Consider the following 23,427-nt stretch of genomic DNA (forward strand, 5'->3'; position numbering starts at 1 on the left):
TGTACAAGAGATTCTCAGTAAGACTAATGGCTAAGACCATAAAATTCCTAGAAGAAAACATAAGCAGAATACTCTTTGACATAAATAATAGCAGTATTATTTTAGATCTGTCTCCTAAAGAAAAGAAAGCAAAAATAAACAAATGGGAACTAATTAAACTTAAAGGCTTTTGCACAGCTAAGGAATCCATCAACAAAACAAAAAGACTGCCTACTGAATGGGAGAAAATATATGCATAATATGAATGATAAAGTGTTAATGCCAAAAATACATAGATAGCTCATGTAACTCAATATCAAAAAATAAAAACAAAAAACCCATTGGCTTAGTTTTGTTTTTATTTCCCTTTCTCTAGGAGGTGGGTCAAAAAGGATTTTGCTGTGATTTTTGTCACAGTGTGTTCTGCCTATGTTTTCCTCTAAGAGTTTGATGGTGTCTGTCCTTACATTTAGGTCTTTAATCCGTTTTGAGTTAATTTTTTTGTATGGTGTTAGGAAGTGTTCTAATTTCAGTCTTTTACATGTAGCTGTCCAGTTTTACCAGCACCACTTATTGAAGAGGCTGTCTTTTCTCTACTGCATATTCTTGCCTCCTTTATCAAAGATAAGGTGACCATATGTGTGTGGGTTTATCTCTGGGCTTTCTTTCCTGTTACATTGATCTATATTTCTGTTTCTGAGCCAGTACCATACTGTCTTGATTACTGTAGCTTTGTAGTATAGTCTGAATTCCGGGAGCCTGATTCCTCCAGACCTGTCTCTCTTTCCCAAGATTGCTTTGGCTATTCAGCGTCTTGTGTGTTTCCATGCAAGTTGTGAAGTTTTTTGTTCTAGTTCTGTGAAAAATGCCATTGGTAATTTGATAGGAATTGCACTGAATGTGTAGATTGCTTTGCGCAGTAGACTAATTTTCACAATGTTGATTCTTCCAATCCAAGAACATGGTATATCTCTCCATCTCCTTGTATCATCTTTAATTTCTTTCATCAGTGTTTTATAATTTTCTGCATACAGGTTTTTTGTTTCCTTTTGTAGGTTTGTTCCTAGATATTTTATTCTTTTTGTTACAATGGAAATAAAAACAAAAATAGACAAATGGGACCTAATGAAACTTCAAAGCTTTTGCACAGCAAAGGAAACCATAAACAAGACCAAAAGACAACCCTCAGAATGGGAGAAAATATTTGCAAATGAAGCAACTGACAAAGGATTAATCTCCAAAATTTACAAGCAGCTCATGCAGCTCAATACGAAAAAAATGAACAACCCAATCCAAAAATGGGCAGAAGACCTAAATAGACATTTCTCCAAAGAAAATATACAGATTGCCAACAGACACATGAAGGAATGCTCAACATCATTAATCATTAGAGAAATGCAAGTCAAAGCTACAATGAGATATCACCTCACACCAGTCAGAATAGCCATCATCAAAAAATCTACAAACAATAAATGCTGGAGAGGGTGTGGAGAAAAGCGTACCCTCTTGCACTGTTGGTGGGAATGTAATTTGATATAGCCACTATGGAGAACAGTATGGAGGTTCCTTAAAAACTACAAATAGAACTACCATACGACCCAGCAATCCCACTACTGGGCATGTACGCTGAGAAAACCATAATTCAAAAAGAGTCATGTACCAAAATGTTCATTGCAGCTCTATTTACAATAGCCAGGACATGGAAGCAACCTAAGTGTGCATCAACAGATGAATGGATAAAGAAGATGTGGCACATATATACAATGGAGTATTACTCAGCCATAAAAAGAAACAAAAATGAGTTATTTGTAGTGAGGTGCATGGATGTAGAGACTGTCATACAGAGTGAAGTAAGTCAGAAAGAAAAAGACAAATACCGTATGCTAACACATATATATGGAATTTAAGAAAAAAATGTCATGAAGAACCTAGGGGTAAGACAGGAATAAAAACACAGACCTACTAGAGAATGGACTTGAGGATATGGGGAGGGGGAAGGGTGAACTGTGACAGGGCAAGAGAGAGGCATGGACATATATACGCTAACAAACGTAAGGTAGATAGCTAGTGGGAAGCAGCCGCATGGCACAGGGATATCAGCTTGGTGCTTTGTGACCGCCTGGAGGGGTGGGATAGGGAGGGTGGGAGGGAGGGAGATGCAAGAGGGAAGAGACATGGGAACATATGTATATGTATAACTGATTCACTTTGTTATAAAGCAGAAACCAACACACCATTGTAAAGCAAATATACCCTAATAGAGATGTTAAAAAAGAAAGATACATGCACCCCCATGTTTATTGCAGCATCATTTACAATTGCCAAGACATGGAAAGAACCTAAATGTCCATCAACAGATAAATGGATTAAATAAGACGTGAGAAGAATGGAATGACATAGAAACAAAGTTTTTATATGCTATTGAAATTAAGTTGACATGAATTCCACCTAGATTGTAGTAAATTAAGAATTAATGGTAATCCCCATAGTAACCACCAAGAAAATAACCAAAAATATATATGGAAGAAACAACAGAGGAACTACATAGTACACTATATTATATTTATTTACTACCAAAGACAGAAGTAATGAAGGAATAAAGGAATGAGAAAAGACAATATATATAGCAAGCTGGCAGACATAAACCTTACCTTACCAGCATTTACATTAAATGTAAATAGCTTAAATTCTCAAATTTAGAGACTGGCAGAATGGATAACAAAACACAATTCAACTATAAGCTATGTATATGTATGATTCAAAAGACACAAATAGTTTGTAAGTAAAAGAATGGAAAAAATATGCCATGCAAATAGTAACCAAAATAGAGCTGGAGTAGCTATACTAATATCAAACAAAATAGACTTAAAACCAAAAAGTGTTATTAGAGAAAGAGAATCACATTTTATAATTATAAAAGGATCAATCAATCATAAGACACTACAATTATAAATATATATGCTCTTAACAACAGAGCCCCAAAACACATGAATCAAACAGTGACTGAATTTTTAGGAGAAATAGACAATTAAACAATAATAGCTTGAGATTCGAATACTACACTTTGAAGTTTGGATAGAACAATTAGAAAAAAGATGAACAAGGACATCATAGAACTGAACAATACTGTTAACCAATGGACCTAACAGACAGATACAGAACACTCTACAAAGCAACGGAATACACTTACTTTTCAAGTACGTATGGAACATTATCCAGAATAGACCATATGTTAGGCCATAAAATAAGTCTCAATAAACTTGAAACAATTGTAATAATGCATCACAATAAAATAAAATTAGAAACAAATAACAGAAGGAAATTAGGGAGATTAAAAAATATGTGGAGATTAAATAACATACTTCTAAATAACCAGTGGGTTAAATAAGAAGTCATTAGGAAATTAGAAAATACTTTCAGATGATTGAAGATAAAAACACAGCATACCAAAACTTATTGGATGCAGTGAAAACAGTACTCAGGGTTCAGATGTAAATACCTACATCAGAGAATAAGAAAGGTTTCTGATAATAATTTAATCTTCCACCTTAAAAATAAAATTAAAAATAGAAGAGAAAACTAAACAGAAAACAAAGCAGATGGAAGAAAATAAATATTTAGCAGAGATAAATTAAATAGAAAATAGAAATCGATAGAGAAAATCAACAAAACCAAAATCTGGTTGTTGAAAAAGATCAATGCAATTGGCAAGCCTTTAGCAAGACCAACCTACAAAAGAAAGAGAGAGAGAGAGAGAGAGAGAGAGAGAGAGAGAGAGAGAAAGAAAGAAAGAAAGAAAGAAAGAAAGAAAGAAAGAAAGAAAGAAAGAAAGAAAGAAAGAAAGAAAGAAAAAAGAAAAAAAGCAGGCTCAAATTATTAAAATCTTTGATGAAAATGGGGACATATCTACTAACTTTGTAGAAGTAAACAGAATGACAAGGGAATACTATGAACAACCATATGACAGTGGATTAACTAAGATATAAACAACAAATTCCTAGAAATGCACAATCTACTGAAAGTGACTAAAGAAGAAATAGAAAATCAGAATAGGCAGAACTTTAACAAGTAAAAAGGTTGGATTGCTAATCAAACAACTTCAGATAAAGCAAAGGCTAGGCCCAGGTGGCTTCTCTGGTGATTTCTATAAAGGTGTTTTTTTTTTTTAATGGCAACTCTTCACTAATTCTTTCAAAAAGTAGGTGTGGTAACACCTTCAAACTCAGTATATGAGACCAGTATTATCATGATACAAAAGCATAGAATGACATCAAAACAAAAGAAAACTAAGAACCAATATCCCTTATGAATATAGATGCAAAACTCCATAACAAAATACTAGCAAACCAAATCCAGCAGCATATTAAAAGGATTGTGCACCATGATTAATTTATCCCAGGAATGCAAGATTGGCTCAATATTTGAAAATGAGTCAAGGTAATGCAGTCTCTTAATAGAATAAGGACTAAAAGAAACACAAAATCATCTCAATAGACACAGAAAATGAACTTGACACAATCCAATTAACTTTTCATTATAAAAACACTCAACAAGCTAGGAAAAAAAGAAGTGGTCTCAAACCAATAAAGGGCATCTACGAAAATAAAGGCATCTATCATCATAATGGTGAAAGAAAGAATATTTTCCTGTAATATCAGAAACAAGTCAATTATTTCCATTCTTTCCATGCTTATTCACCATTGTACTGTAGATACTGGCCAGGAAAATTATGCCAGAATAAGAAATAAAAGGCATCCAAATTGGAAAGAAAGGAATAAAATTATTCCTATTTTCAGATGACAAAATCATATATAGAAAAGCCACAAGAATCCACAAAACAGGAGGGAAGATGGCGGAAGAGTAAGTCGCAGAGATCACCTTCCTCCCCTACAGATACAGCAGAAATACATCTACACGTGGAACAACTTCTACAGAACACCTACTGAATGCTGGCAGAAGACCTCAGACCTCCCAAAAGGGAAGAAAGTCCCCACGTACATGGGTAGGGCAAAAGAAAAAACAGAGACAAAAGGATAGGGATGGGACCTGCACCAGTGGGAGGGAGCCGTGAAGGAGGAAAGGTTTCCACACACTAGAAGCCCCTTCGCGGGCGGAGACTGTGGGTGGCGGAGGGGGGAAGCTTCGGAGCTGTGGAGGAGAGCACAGCAACAGGGGTGCGGAGGGCAAAGCGGAGAGATTCCCGCACAGAGGATCGGTGCCGACTGGCACTCACCAGCCCGAGAGGCTGGTCTGCTCACCCACCGGGATGGGTGGGGCTGGGAGCTGAGGCTTGGGCTTCGGTCAGAGCGTAGGGAGAGGACTGGGGTTGGCAGCGTGAACACAGCCTGTAGGGGGTTAGTGCACCATGGCTAGCCAGGAGGGAGTCCGGGGAAAAGTCTGGATCTGCCGAAGAGGCAAGAGATTTTTTCTTCTCTCTTTGTTTCCTGGTGTTCGCGGAGAGTGGATTAAGAGCACTGCTTAAAGGAGCTCCAGAGACGGGTGTGAGTCACGGATAAAAGTGCGGACCCCAGAGACGGGCATGAGATACTAAGGATGCTGCTGCCGCCACCAAGAAGCCTGTGGGCGAGCACAGGTCACTATCCACACCCCCTTCCGGGGAGCCTGTGCAGCCCACCACTGCCAGGGTCCCGGGATCCAGGGACAAATTCCCAGGGGGAGCACACAGCACGCCTTGGACTGGTGCAGCGTTACGCCGGCCTCTGCCACCGCAGGCTGTCCCCGCACTCCATGACCATCACCCGCCCTGGCCTGAGTGAGCCAGAGCCCCTGAAGCAGCTGCTCCTTTAACCCCGTCCTGTCTGAGCGAAGAACAGACGCCCTTGCCGGCGACCTACACGCAGAGGAGGGGCCAAATCCAAAGCTGAGCCCCAGGGAGCTGTGAGAACAAAGAAGATAAAGGGAAATCTCTCCCAGCAGCCTCAGAAGCAGTGGATTAAAGCTCCACAATCAACTTGATGTACCCTGCATCTGTGGAATACATGAATAGACAACGAATAATCCCAAATTGAGGAGGTGGACTTTGAGAGCAAGAATTATGATTTTTTCGCCTTTTCCTTTTTCTGTGAGTGTGCATGTGTATGCTTCTGTGTGAGATTTTGTCTGTATAGCTTTGCTTCCACCATTTGTCCCAGGGTTCTATGCATCCGTTTTTTTTTTCAAAAATAATTATTTTTTATTTTAATAACTTTATTTTATTTTACTTTATCTTCTTTCTTTCTTCCTTTCTGTCTTTCTATCTTTCCTTCTTACCCTCCTTTAGACAACAAATCATCCCAAACTGAGGAGGTGGACTTTGAGAGCAAGTTTTATGATATTTTCCCCTTTTCCTCTTTTTGTGAGTGTGTATGTGTATGCTTCTGTGTGAGATTTTGTCTGTATAGCTTTGCTTCCACCATTTGTCCTACGGTTCTATCCATCCGTTTTTTAAAAAATTATTTTTCTTAATAATTATTTTGTATTTTAATAACTTTATTATATTTTATCTTATTTGATTTTACTTTATTTTCTTTCTTTATTTCTTTTTTTATCCTTCCCTCCTTCCTTTCTTCCTCCCTCCCTTCCTCCCTCCTTTCTTTCTCTCTTTCCTCCTTTCTTTCTACTTCTACTAATTAGTTTTTTCTACTTTTTCTCCCTTTTATTCTGAGCTGCGTGGATGAAAGGCTCTTGGTGCTGCAACCTGGAGTCAGTGCTGTGCCTCTGAGGTGGGAGAGCCAACTTCAGGACACTAGTCCACAAGAGACCACCCAGCTCCACATAATATCAAACAGCGAAAATCTCCCAGACATCCCCATCTCAACACCAGCACACAGCTTCACTCAACAACCAGCAAACTACAGTGCTGGACACCCTATGCCAAACAACTAGCAAGACAGGAACACAATCCCACCCATTAGCAGAGAGGCTGCCTAACATCACAATAAGTGCACAGACACCCCAAAACACCCCACCAGACGTGGACCTACCCAGCAAAAAGAAAAGATCCAGCTTCATCCACCAGAACACAGGCACTAGTCCCCTCCACCAGGAAGCCTACTCAACCCACTGAACCAACCTTAGCCACTGGAGAGAGACACCAATAACAGTGGGAACTACGAACCTGCAGCCTGCAAAGAGGAGACCCCAAACACAGTAAGATAAGCAAAATGAGAAGACAGAGGAAAACACAGCAGATGAAGGAGCAAGATAAAAACCCACCAGAGCTAACAAATAAAGAGGAAATGGGCGGTCTACCTGAAAAACAATTCAGAATAATGATAGTAAAGATGATCCAAAATCTTGGAAATAGAATAGACAAAATGCAAGAAACATTTAATAAGGACCTAGAAGAACTAAAGATGAAACAAACAATGATGAACAACACAATAAACGAAATAAAAAATACTCTAGATGGGATCAATAGCAGAATAACTGAGGCAGAAGAATGGATAAGTGACCTGGAAGACAAAATAGTGGGAAAAAAATTGTGCAGAGCAGAATAAAGAAAACAAAATGAAAAGACCTAAGGACAGTCTCAGAGACTTCTGGGACAATATTAAATGTACCAACATTCGAATTATATGGGTTCCAGAAGAAGAAGAGGAAAAGAAAGGGACTGAGAAAATATTTGAAGAGATTGTAGTTGAAAACTTCCCTAATATGGGAAAGGAAATAGTTAATCAAGTCCAGGAAGCACAGAGAGTCCCATAAAGGATAAATCCAAGGAGAAATATGTCAAGACACATTTAATCAAACTGTCAAAATTTAAATACAAAGAAAACATACTAAAAGCAGCAAGGGAAAAATAACACAAAAGGGAATCCCCATAAGGTTAACTGCTGATCTTTTAGCAGAAGCTCTGCAAGCCAGAAGGGAGTGGCAGGACATATTTAAAGTGATGAAGGAGAAAAACCTGCAACCAAGATTACTCTACACAGCAAGGATCTCATTCAGTTTTGATGGAGAAAGGAAAACCTGTACAGACAAGCAAAAGCTGAGAGAGGTCAGCACCACCAAACCAGCTTTAAACCAAATGCTAAAGGAACTTCTCTAGGCAGGAAACACAAGAGAAGGAAAAGACCTATAATAACAAACCCAAAACAATTAATAAAATGGGAATAGGAACATACATATCTATAATTACCTTAAATATAAAAGGACTAAATGATCCCACCAAAAGACACAGAATGGCTGAATGGATACAGAAACAAGACCCATATTTTTGCTGTCTACAAGAGACCCACTTCAGACCTACAGACACATACAGCCTGAAATTTAGGGGATGGAAAAAGTTATTCCATGCAAATGGAAACCACAAGAAGGCTAGAGTAGCAATTCTCATATAAGACAAAATGACTTTAAAATAAAGACTATTAGAAGAGAGAAAGAAGGACACTACATACTGATCAAAGGATCGATCCAAGAAGAAGATATAACAATTGTAAATATTTATACACCCAACATAGGAGCACCTCAATACATCAGGCAAATACTAACAGCCATAAAAGGAGAAATTGACAGTAACGCATTCATAGGAAGGGATTTTAACACCCCACTTTCACCAATGGACAGATCATCCAAAATGAAAACAAATAAGGAAACACAAGCTTTAAATGATACTTTAAGCAAGATGGACTTAATTTATATTTATAGGACAGTCTATCCAAAAACAACAGAATACACATTTTTCTCAAGTGCTCATGGAACATTCTCCTGGGTAGATCATATCTTGGGTCACAAATCAAGCCTTGGTATATTTAAGAAAATTGAAATTTTATCAAGTATCTTTTCCAACCACAATGCTATGAGACTAGATATCAATTACAGGAAAAGATCTGTAAAGAATACAAACACATAGAGGCTTAACAATACACTACTTAATAACGAAGTGATCACTGAAGAAATCAAAGAGGAAATCAAAAAATACCTAGAAACAAATGACAATGGAGACACGATGACCCAAAACCTACGGGTTGCAGCAAAAGCAGTTCTAAGAGGGAAGTTTATAGCACTACAATCCTACCTTAAGAAACAGGAAACATCTCGAATAAGCAGCCTAACCTTGCACCTAAACCAGTTAGAGAAAGAAGAACAAAAGAACCCCAAAGTTAGCAGAAGGAAAGAAAGCATAAAACCAGATCAGAAATAAATGAAAAAGAAATGAAGGAAATGATAGCAAAGATCAATAAAACTAAAAGCTGGTTCTTTGAGAAGATAAACAAAATTGATAAACCATTAGCCAGACTCATCAAGAAAAAAAGGGAGAAGACTCAAATCAATAGAATTAGAAATGAAAAAGGGCAAGTAACAACGGACACTTCACAAATACAAAAGATCATGAGAGATTACTACAAACAACTCTATGCCAATATAATGGACAACCTGGAAGAAATGGACAAATTCTTAGAAATGCACGACCTGCCAAGACTGAATCAGGAAGAAATAGAAAATATGAACAGACCAATCACAAGCACTGAAGTTGAAACTGTGATTAAAAATCTTCCAACAGTCAAAAGCCCAGGACCAGATGGCTTCACAGGCGAATTCTATCAAACATTTAGAGAAGAGCTAAGACCTATCCTTCTCAAACTCTTCCAAAATATAGCAGAGGGAGGAACACTCCCAAACTCATTCTATGAGACCACTGTCACCTTGATACCAAAACCAGAAAAGGATATCACAAAGAAAGAGAACTAGAGGCCAATATCACTGATAAACATCGATGCACAAATCCTCTACAAAATACTATCAAAGAGAATCCAACAGCATATTGAAAGGATCATACACCATGATCAAGTGGGGTTTATTCCAGGAATGCAAGGATTCTTCAATATACGCAAATCAATCAATACGCAAACAATATGGTGTATGTGATACACCACATTAACAAACTGAAGGAGAAAAACCATATGATCATCTCAAGAGATGCAGAGAAAGCTTTTGACAAAATTCAACACCCATTTATGATAAAAACCCTGCAAAATGTAGGCATAGAGTGAACTTTCCTCAACATAATAAAGGCCATATATGACAAACCCACAGCCAACATCGTCCTCGATGGTGAAAACCTGAAAGAATTTCCACTAAGATCAGTAACAAGACAAGGTGGCCCACTCTCACCACTCATATTCAATAAAATTTTGGAAGTTTTAGCCACTGCAATCAGAGAAGAAAAAGAAATGAAAGGAATCCACATTGGAAAAGAAGAAGTAAAGCTGTCACTGTTTGTAGATGACATGATACTATACATAGAGAATCCTAAAGATGCTACCAGAAAACTACTAGAGCTAATCAATGAATTTGGTAAAGTAGCAGGATACCAAATTAATGCACAGAAATCGCTGGCATTCCTATGCCAGGAATAGGATGAAAAATGATTTTTCATCACTAATGATGAAAAATCTGAAAGTGAAATCAAGAAAACACTCCCATTTATCACTGCAACAAAAAGAATAAAATATCTAGGAATAAACCTACCTGAGCGGACAAAAGACCTGTATGCAGAAAAGTATAAGACACTGATGAAAGAAATTAAAGATGATACAAATAGATGGAGAGATATACCATGTTCTTGGGTTGGAAGAATCAACATTGTGAAAGTGACTCTACTACCCAAAGCAATCTACAGATACAATGCAATCCCTATCAAACTACCACTGGCATTTTTCACAGAACTAGAACAAAAAAATTCACAATTTGTATGGAAACACAAAAAACTCCGAATAGCCAAAGCAATCTTGAGAACGAAAAATGGATCTGGAGGAATCAGGCTCCCTGACTTTAGACTATACTAGAAAGCTACAGTAATCAAGACAGTATGGTACTGGCACAAAAACAGAAAGATAGTTCAGTGGAACAGGATAGAAAGCCCAGAGATAAACCCACACACATATGGTCACCTTATCTTTGATAAAGGAGGCAGGAATGTACAGTGGAGAAAGGACAGCCTCTTCAATAAGTGGTGCCGGGAAAACTGAACATGTACATGTAAAAGTATTAGATTAGATCACTCCCTAACACCATACACAAATATAAACTCAAAATGGATTAAAGAACTAAATGTAAGGCCAGAAACTATCAAACTCTTAGAGGAAAACATAGGCAGAACACTGTATGACATAAATCACAGCAAGGTCCATTTTGACCCACCTCCTAGAGAAATGGAAATAAAAACAAAAATAAACAAATAGGACCTAATGAAACTTCAAAGCTTTTGCACAGCAAAGGAAACCTTAAACAAGACCAAAAGACAACCCTCAAAATGGGAGAAAATATTTGCTAATGAAGCAACTGACAAAGGATTAATTTCCAAAATTTATAAGCAGCTCATACAGCTCAATAACAAAAAAACAAGCAACCCAATCCAAAAATGGGCAGAAGACCTAAATAGACATTTCTCCAAAGAAGATATACAGACTGTCAACAAAAACATGAACGAATGGTCAACATCATTAATCATTAGAGGAATGCAAATCAAAACTACAATGAAATATCATGTCACACAAGTCAGAATGGCCATCATCAAAATATCTAGAAACAATAAATTCTGGAGAGGGTGTGGAGAAAAGGGAACACTCTTGCACTGCTGGTGGGAATGTGAATTGTTATAGCCACTATGGAGAACAGTATGGAAGTTCCTTAAAAAACTACAAATAGAACTACCATATGACCCAGCAATCCCACTACTGAGCACATACCCTGAATAAACCATAATTCAAAAAGAGTCATGTACCAAAATGTTCATTGCAGCTCTATTTACAATAGTCAGGAGATGGAAGCAACCTAAGTGTCCATCATCAGATGAATGGATAAAGAAAATGTGGCACATATATACAATGGAATATTACTCAGCCATAAAATGAAACGAAATTGAGCTATTTGTCATGAGGTGGCTAGACCTAGAGTCTGTCATACAGAGTGAAGTAAGTCCGAACGAGAAAGACAAGTACCGTATGCTAACACATATATATGGAATTTAAGAAAAAATAATATCATGAAGAACCTTGGGGTAAGACAGGAATAAAGACACAGACCTACTAGAGAATGGACTTGAGGATATGGGGAGGGGGAAGGGTAAGCTGTGACAAAGCGAGAGAGAGGCATGGACATATATACACTACCAAACGTAAGGTAGATAACTAGTGGGAAGCAGCCGCATATCACAGGGAGATCAACTCGGTGCTTTGTGACCGCCTGGAGGGGTGGGATAGGGAGGGTGGGAGGGAGGGAGATGCAAGAGATATGGGAACGTATGTATATGTATAACTGATTCACTTTGTTATAAAGCAGAAACCAACACACCATTGTAAAGCAATTATACTCCAAGAAAGATGTAATATGTATAAATAAATATATAAATAAGTAAATAAGTGTATATATATATATATATATATATATATATATATATATATATATGTAAAGAAATTATGCCTCCTATAAACAAGAAACCAAAGTGGTTATCTAGGGGTCTGGTTTTCAATGTTTTATATAAAAAAAATGAATCCGCAAAACAATGATTAGAGCTAATAAATGAGTTTAGCAAGATTGCAGGATATAAGTTCAATATACAAATATCTGTTGTATTTCTGTATGCTAGCAATGAACAATCCAAAATTAAATTTAAGAAAATAATTTTAGAATAAAAGCCTCCCAAATTGGAATGGAAGAAGTAAAATTTTCACTATTTGAAGATAGACGTGATACTATATAAAGACAAACCTAAAGACCACCAAAAGTCTTTTAAAACTAATAAATGAATTCAGTAAAATAACAGGACACAAAATCAATATACAGAAATTTGTGGCATTTCTACATACTAATAATGAACTATCAGAAAGACAAATGAAGAAAATAATCCAATTTATAGTTGTATCAAAAATGTAAAATACTTAGGAAAAAATTTAACCAAGATGGTGAAAGACCTGTACACTGAAAACTGTAAGACACTGATGAAAGAAATTGAAGACATAAATAATTGGAGAGATATCCCATTTTTATTGATTGGAAGAAGTAGTATTGCTAAAATGTCTATACTATCCAAAACAATCTACAGATTTGATGCAATCCTTGTCCCAATTCCAATGGCATATTTCCCAGAACTAAAACAAATAATTCTAAAATTTGTGTGGAACCACAAAAAATGCAGAATAACCTAAAACAATCTTGAGGAAGAACAAAGCTGGAGGCATCACAGTCCCTGATTTCAAACTATACTACAAAGCTGTAGTAATCAAAAGTGTATGTTGCTGGCACAAAGACAGACACACAGATCAATGGAACAAAATTGAGAGCCCATAAATAAACTCACACTTATATGGACAATTAATTTATGACAAAGGAGCAAAGATGTGAATAAAGATATCTTGGGTTTTGGAGATTTGGAAGTGATGACTCCAGTTTACAAAGTTATGTTGTGCTAAATAGGGAGAGACAGCCAGTGAAAACTACCTTTTTTAGTAGGTTGGTAGTGGCCATAGGAGAGAGGTGGTGTGGCAGATGAAGAAAACGTTTATTTTTTATTATTTTTAATTTTTTTGCGGAACGCGGGCCTCTCACTGTTGTGGCCTCTCCCATTGCGGAGCACAGGCTCCGGAAGCGCAGGCTCAGCAGCCATGGCTCACAGGCCCAGCCGCTCCGCAGCATGTGGGATCTTCCCGGACCGGGGCACGAACCCGTGTCCCCTGCATCGTCAGGCAGACTCTCAACCACTGTGCCACCAGGGAAGCCCGAAAACATTTTTTAAAATAACATATATATGTATGTTATTTACATATATATGTATATTAGGCTTACATTATACATATATTATACATACATACATACACACACACGTACATACATACATTTTAGGCTTATGTAGAGGATAATGGGTGAAGCAGGGAGTTGGAGTAGTTGAGGTAAAGAGCTGAGGTAGAAGGTTTACTGTGGAGAGAAGAAAGACACATCTTACTCTGAGCCAAGAGAGAATAGGCAGGGAAATGTCAAAGTAGAGAGGGTGGTTGATAGAATTCACATCTGAGGGCAGGGGTCTGGGTCTTCTCAAAGAAGGAGAAGGTGACCTCATCTTCTGGGAGCAGGGCTGGGGACATGAGATAAGGCAGAAAGTATTCTGAATAGCTGTTATAAGGAATGGAACATAGATGAGCAAATTGATTGGCATACAGCATGGGGACAGGCAGTTGATGTCACAGAGCATGAAACTAAAGTGGCATCAATGCATCTCTGCTTTTTCCAGAATTAAGGAACATCACAGAGGGTGAGGGGATGGATGAGGAGCTGAGAGCTATGTAGGACAGAGATGAAACAAGTGACCAGACTCATGGGACCAGGTTGAGGTGCAAAAGAGGCAGGTAGAGGAAGCCAAGAGATAGTAGCTTGGCTTAGAGAACAGGGAAGGGTGTAACTTCTCTGAGCCTCAATTTCCTTATCTGTCAGAGAGCTCAATTGTGAGCACTGCCTAACAGCTCTGTGACCTGTGAACATGGACTAGATAAGGAATAGACAGGCTGATTAGTTGTGAGCAAGATCCTCCCCAGATGGACTAGAAACAAACTCAGAAAGGTGAGAATGTTCAACTTGTCCCTTTATGAAGTACAAATTCTTGAACTTTCTGGCCATGTCTTGCTCTCTCTGCTTGACCAGATTATCGACTCTCAGAGAACTGGGCCAGTGTCCATATAATTCTCTCAGAATGAGACTGCCCTTATTCCCACCTAAACTAACAGACCAAATCCTACAGCACACACATCCTCATTACAATTCAATTTTGGGAAACAAATCCTTGCAGGCAAAACAGGAGTCTCAAACCAACATCAGTCTCCTAACCCAAGTGGAAGGAGACAGTGTGTTCACTTTTGTTATACAGAGTTGGCCTCAGAGGATAATAATTTTCAGGTGGCTCTGAGGATAATCTCCTAAAGGCAGTTAGTACTCAACATGTTTTTGGAAATAGAAACCTTATTGAAATAAGTATCTTTCCTTCCAAGGAGATTTCTTGAAAGGTAACAAGACTCATTTGGACATATCACTGCTGAGCTGATCACTTAAATCCCAGCCTACAATCTTTATGTAAACAGTTTGTAGTATTCCCAAATAATTCTTTAATAAATAATCTGACCCTGATTAAGCATAGTCAATCTTCATCGAGACTTCAACCAGAACTTGCATTTGGCTTTAGGAAAAAAGAGGGGTGGGGATTTAAAGAAACTATGCAGAGATCTGGGCTTTATTTCATAAAGCAAAACCAAACAAAATCAACCAAAAAAATAACAACAAAAAACACACCAAACAAAGCACAACAAAAAGAAACAAACAAAAAGTATCCCGAAGGGTGCCCAGGAGCTGGTATAGGTTCCACCATGAGAGGCAATCAGACATAGTGGAAAGAGCATGAAATCTGAGTACAAATACCGCCTTGAACTTCCAAGCTCTGAGCCCCTGGACAAGTAGGTTTCCCTTCCTGACTTTTAGTTTCCTCTTCTGTAAAATAAGGGTATCTCATGAGATATTTGTGGGATTCAATGAGAAGACATGTGCCGACTTCTTGTGCATTGTATCTGGCAAATAAATGTACCAGTAAATGTCACTTTTCCCTTTACCATTTTCATCTACTTAACCTACAACATGACAGGCATTGTCTCCACCCCTATTGTCCCCAGTGCAGAATTTTTTCTTTGTGATTGAACAACCCAGGACTCCCTTCCCACCCTGCCCCAACTTCTCTTCTCTGGAATAAAGACATATACTGACGTATCTCTGGAACAAGGTGGTCCATTGAAATGCTCACCAGGAAAGAGAATTGCTCACCTTTGACCACAAACTTCACAGTGTCACTGTGCTGCTCAGAGCCTAACCGGCCCTTGGCAGTACAGAAATAGGAGCCTGAGTCTGTCACCACTGCAGGCTTGAAGAGTAAGGTACTCAAGACTCCTACTTTGATGGGTTCTTGGTTGTTAGTCTGTTCCTTGTACCAAACATAACTGATGGGAGGAGAACCCCGAGCCTGGCATTGAAGGCTAATTCTCATTCCCTGGGGTACCATGAAGCCATAGCCACTGCCAGTCGTCACTGTGGGCTTGGAAACAGAAACTGCAAAGGGAAGACAAGAGAGGAGGCTCTGAGAAGTTACAAGGGTATGGGAACACAAGGCTGAGTCATCCCTGCTGAGTCTAGGGGTATGAATATATCTGCAAAGGGAACTAAAAGGGACTCCTGACATGGGGAGGAAGAAGGGAATAGGACAACTTAAATAAAAAGAACTTCTTTTTGGAAGATTAGGTACCATTTTGGATTATCTGGGGATTTGGGTTATCTGGAGTTAAAACAATCAACTGACTAAAAACAACAACAACAACAAACAGGCTTTGTTGTTGTTTTGCTCAAGTAGAGTTTTTGGATTATATGCAGTTTGGGATTACCAGGGGTCAGAACTCTGTAAAATTGTCAAGCCAGTTAAGCTTATCTTGACTAATCCATGCATTCCTTTTCCCAGAGTTTCTCTGCCAGCATCTATCCACTCTCCAATATCCTGATCAGATATACTCATTTTTATGGATTTTAAGACTCAGAGTCCAAGGAAGCAATCAGGCTATCGATGCAGGAATTTCTGGGACACTTGAAGGGGTAGAGATTTGAAGGCCAGAAAGCCTTCCTAACATTTATTAAATTCTGCCACGAGAGTGATATCACTGAGGATGCTCTGCCTGTCCACTTACTCTGATTAGCACATATAACTGAAGAGAGACTATGTAAATGTAAACAGAGGTCTCTGGGTTTCTCAGGGTTTTCTAGGATTACAGTCCTCTCTCAGGTTTTTGCTTACCAGTACTTTCCTAACACCCACAGTGACTCACGTTTCTGGACACGGAGTTCAATGATCTTATCTCTCACGACTTGCTTGCCATTAGGGGTCTGCCAAGTGACTTCACATGTGTAGTGGCTCCGATCATCCATCTCCAGGGTATTCAGTTGGAGGGACACATCTCCTGGAACCTTGTCGTTTACATGCAGGCGGCCCCGGTACTTTGCTTGCTGGATATGGTCTCCAGAAGCGTCACGTAAAAAGATGGTGACTGGGTCTGAGCCACGTTCTACCAGCCACTTTACCAAGACTTGTGTATAGCCTTGCAGAGGACCATAGGTGCAGGGAATATTTACATTCCCTTTCCAAGGCCCTGTCACACTCTCAGGCACTTTCAGGATGGGATGGCCTGAAGAGGGGGAACATAAGAAGGAAGCAGACACAGATGGCACACCCACCTGGGTGCTAAGATGGCAATGGCAGAGAGGCTTTTGAGAAACACAACCTTAACTCATAGTTTCAGATTTCCCATGCCCTTTTGTTCTCTGCCAGCCCTCCCATCAATCAGAACCAGTCCTTAGAAGGAAAGCCCTTAAGGTTGTTTAGCTCTTGTGAGTTTCAAGTCCTTTCCCTGTCACTGCCTTGCTGTGAGGTGACCCTGGGTAAGTCACCTTTCACCATGGAGGACCCATTTTCTTTGTATATAATGTAGAGAATCTGAATGGAATGATCTCTAACGATTCTACAAACTCTAACATTCTGTAAATCCATGAAAGATACGTCTTTCAACATTTTGCAAAAGAAGTGTGGAAGCAAATGCTGAGCAGTTGGGTCTGGGCTATTTTACTGTATGTAATTATGTACCTGGAGAAATGTGGTGGCTTCAAGGCTCAGAAAGAAAGGGCTATCTGCCCCACTAATTCCCCATTGCTCCTTCAGAAAGGCTCAGATTGGGTCCTTAGACTAAAGCTCTTTTCTGGAAGGGAGGAAAGAGGCAGACAAAGGACAATTTTGAGGGTGGAAACTTCTGTGAGATGCATTCCTGTTTAACAAAATCTTTAGTTATTGTTAAGTGTTAAACCTGTAATTTGTAAGCTTGACTTTTTTCTTCTGATTTCTATCCTTTCTTTGTTTATTTCCCTGTTGGTTTCTCTGAGTTCTCAGCAAAGGTACATTGGAAAATTTCATCCTGAGGAGGAATGGAGATGAAAAGGTCTGGAGGGGAAAAAGTTCTGAGTATAATCCTAGAACTGGCTGTGGTAGGAATGATGGTAGGACCAAAGGGTGATTAATTCTTGGCTTGCTGGGAAAGGAAACTAAGGGGGGAAATTTGTGGGTGTTGAGAGAGCCACCACCTTCCATCAGCAGTTTCCATCCATAAGCTAATATCTTGAGGATTTTGTGTTTTATTTAACTGGGGTCAGGAGTGAGAGATTGTATTTAGATATGTCTTTATATCTCTCTCAGGAGAGGTTGTTTCAAAGTGTAAGCTATTGCTGAATAAAAACTTTTTATATAGCTTAGTATTCCCAGGCTTCAGTCAAGCAGATGGAAGTTGGGGTGGGGTCTAGCTCCCATAATGTATTGCCAAGTACCAGGGCTTCTATCAATGAGGTTACTAAAGTTTAGCCTTTGGCCTGTGCCCTCACCTGGGACTCTAGTACATAACCAGCATATTTTGGCCAAGATAAAAGCCTTGAATAAACAATAATAAATAAACATGGGTCCATGTTGCTAGGTCCACCACATTCTCTCTGGAGAGTTTCAAACTGGGCAGAGAGAAAAACTCAGATCCACAAATGGTAGCACAATACAGGCAGATTTTGGTTTTCCCTAAAAATGAATTTTGTAATTAATCAGAGCTGTCCATGATGGACTAAGCTGTCTAGGGCAAGTTCTGAGCTTTGTTTAGGTCTTGAACAGAATTATTCTTTAAGGTCTCTTCCAATCTTAGATGGTTCAGTGCTAATAGACTTAATGAAAGCATAAATTAAATAATTACATGTTCTAGCTGGTGGTGAGCTTTCACCAGGTAGTGGGTTTCACTGTGCTATTGACAGTTCCTGCCTCCATATGCATGCAGATACAGCTTGTCATCGTCATGAGCACACATGCCCATATATATTTTTGCTCACCTGTAAGCACAAGCATACCAGCCTTAAGCCCCTTGAAAACCATTTGACCCTTTCAGTTTAATCTTTCTCCAGCCCTCCCAAATATCCTTCTCCAACTCTGAAAAGTATTCTCATACTTCCCTTCCTTCTAGGGCAACAAAACAGCATTTTGCTGTGAGGACAGCTGGAGCAGCCAAAAATGCCTGTCTGTGAATATATATGTTTTCCCTTTGACATAGGGGGGCTGCAAGGCCTGTCATGCATTACTCTCTCTGGAAACTTGCTGGAGATTCTCACATAGCTCACTCTGGTCTGTCAAAAATATGGGCAGTCAGTCCCAATTTCCCAGTCTCACTTCTAGAAGTGGGTCAGGCTTCACTTCTCCATCCCAGAATAGGAGAGTGGGGCGTAGTTAGTAACAAGACATCCAAGAATGGCATATTTTCCCCCTTTTACTCTTTTTCTTCCCTTCTCCTTTATTCCTTTCACCCATTATTCCATCTTGCTCCTATTACTCCTCCTTTTTCTTCTTGTTCTTCTCTCCTCTTATTCTTCCTGTTTCATCAGTAGCATGAAGAGACAGTGTATGGTAGGCACAGGGTATCACAAGAAAGAGGACAATGTACCATTCCTCATGTACCCTGACCTCCAAAATGAAGGTAACTTCAATAGCATAGGTTTTTACTTTCCAACTCTTCCTCTGGTGCACAAAGAGCCTAGAGAAACACTGAGTAGGAGCACTGCACCTAGTGAGATCAGGAGGACAGTGAAGGACTGCATGATGTAGTAAGAAGAGTAACACCAATCTAAGTTTAAGGTCTGCCTTACCATATATCTCTCTGTGTGACCTTGGGTAAATTGCTAAGCCTGACTGAGTTTTAGGTCATTATCAGCAAAATAGAGGTAATAGTAAACCTTCCATGGAGTGTTATTATGATGATAAAATGAGCTCATAAGTGTGAAAGCACCTAGCATAGTGGCTGGCATTCAGTAGGTGTGGGATAAATGCTAGTCCTGTCCCATGCCTCAAGAGAAACTTCACATATTTGTATTGATTCTTCTTATCCTAGAAATCCTCAATACGTCTTACCCACGGTGGACAGATTCATTAGATTGGATCATTGTCTGCTTTAATAATGACCTGAAGGAGAAGTTAATACATGAGAAAGTAAGGAGTTTGCCTTTCCATTCTGCTGGGACCTACCAAGTTATGGGTAGGTAATAGGTCATCCCTGGGTTATAAGGAAACCAGAGAGGACACTTTAGCGACAGGACTGGCTTGGCAGCCAATGTGAAATGTTGGCCAAATTAAACAATACTCCTGACTTTCCTGGAAGATTGGGTAGAGGAAAATCTATTTCAGGAAAGTCCCAACTCTTAGGGGGATGCTCTGCCCATTATGGATCTATGCAGACCACCAAATGGTGAGGTACTTGGTACAACAGGGTTTGAAGTATCAGGCAGGAGAGAATTTGGAGACTTCCAGTATGGCATAGCTCAAAGGGCTTTTAGAAACCACTTAGTCACACTCTCTCATGGTACATGTGGACAAGCTGAGGCCCAGAGAGAGAAAGTTGCTTACTCAAAGTCACACAGAGAGCAGGAGCAAAGCTTGGCCTGGAGGCCTAGAATGAAGTCTTTCAGCTCCTACACTGCCTTTTTACTTTTTTAACTGATTAATCCACCAGCCACAACAGAAACCAGCAACCCCTTATCTGGGCCTATTTGACATGGTTTAATGGGTGTTATCCTAGGGCTAGATAATATCCTCCTGACTTCCTGAAAAGTAATTCCCCTATCTGCCAGCTGCTTCCTGAGAAACCTTTCCCAGAACTTCAGAGCTTAGCTCTCCTCCCTCATGGAAGGATTGAATTTCCTGCAAATATTGCATCCCCTCAGAAGAAAGAAAAGGGCTGAGCATGGACTCAAAGGGCTTTGTTGAAAAAAGTTTTGGCTTGAGAAAGAACGCATATTACTGAGGCCCACTCTGGTCCTGGGACCTGGACTTTGAAAATCAAAGTTCTGTGGTCTGTGTGATGATACTAAATCAAGAAAAGGCCTAGTTTGGGGTATGTGGCCCCTTTTATGAGATCCATTATGGGTCCTATCTTGAATTTTCCTTCTCCCATCATTAAACAAAGATGGTGAGATCTTCCAATGACCCTGCACCTCTGTGTTTGGCCTCTCTCCCCCTCTTGGGATGCTTCCTCAAAAGAGGATTAGCTAAGATAATAGGTATTTATAAAATGTTTATAGTTTTTATAAAATGCAAATATTAGGACTTATTTTTATTGTGATTATTTCAACATATGTCTTAGATCTAGAGGCTTTTTAGAAGTTAAGCCACAGTCTTACAGATCTGTCCAGCTGACAGGATCTTCTAAGGCCAGCCAAGCTGATCTAACTATATAGATGGGTTGGGGATACTGAGATGAAGGGAGACAGAAAGCATTATTGGCCATTGAGTTTGTCCACAGTCTCAGGTCTGTGGTGTAAGACCCTCCATGCAAATGGAAGACCTGCTTCCAGGTCTAAAGGACCCTCACAGTCTGTGGAGGGAACATGCACACACACACATACACAAGTGATTTAAATTTAACATTTACAAAATGTTCCTCTGAGCTCCAGTCCTGCCTCTTTAATTCCCAGCTCAAATCAACAGATTTGGAGAAGGTAGAGTGGTGCACTCTAAAACATGTTAGATAGTGAAAATATTGTAGTTGTAGAAAGAACGGTAATTTTTAGGAACATTAACTCTGCTGCTAATGCTCTGTGCCCTGGAGCAAATTATTTTCCTTCTTGGGTGACTTAACTCAGTGTCTCTTTTCTAACTTTGAGGTTCTAGAATTTAATGGGTCACAGAGCCCCAGGACAAGGTGGTTTAATCTGAGTCAGTTATGGAAAGTTGGGTTCTTTCTAACCACACAAAGCGCACCAAGTTAACACTCATCTAGTCTCTCCCTCTAAGGATATGGAATAAACAGGGGTGCATCAAAGAATCTTTTACCCTATCCTGGATTTCACTTAGCTATTATCAGGCTCAGTTTCCTAAAAAGGCTATTTCAATTTTCAGGGGTATAAATGAGGATGGAGTAAGACCCCACAAAATAATGCTACTATGGGATAGTCAATCTTCCTTTGGGGTATGTGTCCAGCATTAAGCCCCCACAAATAGCCCAGACAAACTGGGCTATGTCCACAGGGAAGTGAGATAACCCAGGAAGTGGTAAGAAACCAAGTTCTGTGAAGAACAGTTGAAGGAGCTAAGGCTGTTTAGCTTGGAGAAGAGATGAATCAAAGGGACATGGTTTCTGTCCTCAGGACTCTAAAGAGCTGTCACAGCATAGAGGGAGAAGATATATTATCTGTGTCTCCAAGAAACAGGGCTGGGGTTTTTGGATGGAAGCCACAGGGAATTTGATTTAGTTCAACACAAGGAAGAACTTTCTAACAGTTGAAGCTGCCTTTTTAGATGGTCTGGACAAGTAGTGAATTCTCAGTCACTGCAAGAATGTGAACAAATATTCTGAACACCTGTTCATAACAGTGAAATGTGGATCTAGGTTACTTCTAAGGTCCCATCTAGCTCCTGCCAACATTACTTCTTTTGGGGGTTGTATACCTTAACAAGGATCAAAACCTGGTAGCATAGGGGTAAAGGTATAGTGGTAGAATTTAAGATGAAGGGCAACAGATTGGGGAGGGATTTGGGTGGCATTGGGCACATTTTTAATGCCCCTGAGATATGGCAGGTACTAGAAAATCATGTGGATGTTTTCCGAGAGAGAATCCTTTCCAATTTCTACCCAAAATTATCTCCTAGCTTCTTCAATAGACTTCAACCTCCTCCCTTCCTTCTGCCAAAAGCTGAGAAAGCCGGGAGCATTGGCTGAGAACACTCACCTAGTCAGCAGGAGTAGGCTTTCCTCAGTAGGCGTTCAATCCCGCCTCTCCCCAACCCCCAGCTTTTTGCCTGTGCCAGCAGTGGCAGCCAGGCCCCCTTTTGCTACCTTACCATAGGTGACCACCAGTAGGTGGCGCAGGAGCAGTAAGCCCAGTAAGAGCTCCATCACAGCCAGAACCACTTCTGTCCTTTCTTCCAGCCTCCTGCTGTCAAAAAGACTTGGAACTCCTGATGGCTGCCAGTGTCTGTGCCTGCTCACTTCCTTTTCTTCCCTATATCTCTCACTCGGACTCCCAGTCCCATCTCAAATTCCCCTTCCTTCCCTATTTCAGCACAAGTCACATGAGCACACCCTTCCCTCCCCTGCCTGGGGTTGGAGGTTTAAGTGTGAGTGAAGCAATTCCTCCCCCTGCTAGACTATTGACTTGACTTTCCCTGGAGCCAATAGGGGTTTCTGGTCTTTGATCTCTCAAGCTGTGTTTACTTGTGTTTCCTCAACAAGATGAGGTTGAAGAATGACTTTTGGGATGAGTCTGCTCCCTTCAGTATGGGAGTGTTTTCCTTTCTGGTGGGCCCAAGTAGAAAAGATCAACTTTGCTGGCCTATGCAATATTCAGCAGTCATAGAGTTAACCC

The 23,427-nt window shown here is 39.7% G+C and overlaps 1 protein-coding gene across 3 annotated transcripts in view; it reads right to left on the reverse strand.

Moving 5' to 3' along the window:
* VSIG4 (V-set and immunoglobulin domain containing 4) overlaps window positions 1-22,958 on the reverse strand; it is a gene marked incomplete at both ends in the record, with an annotated part of 28,772 nt that extends 5,814 nt beyond the window's left edge. For 2 of the 3 annotated variants that reach the window (XM_082864788.1, XM_082864787.1), the window contains 3 exons: window positions 15,781-16,062; window positions 16,827-17,183; window positions 22,904-22,958. In XM_082864788.1, the coding sequence (XP_082720914.1) occupies window positions 15,781-16,062; window positions 16,827-17,183; window positions 22,904-22,958 (694 nt within the window). The remainder of the gene's footprint in view (window positions 1-15,780; window positions 16,063-16,826; window positions 17,184-22,903) is intronic. The other variant, XM_082864789.1, reaches the window with a different exon arrangement.
* Between the last annotated feature and the right edge of the window lie 469 nt (window positions 22,959-23,427).

The sequence above is a fragment of the Leucopleurus acutus genome, assembly GCF_964270905.1.
Source record: "Leucopleurus acutus genome assembly, chromosome: X".
In the NCBI taxonomy this organism is placed as follows: Eukaryota; Metazoa; Chordata; class Mammalia; order Artiodactyla; family Delphinidae; genus Leucopleurus; species Leucopleurus acutus.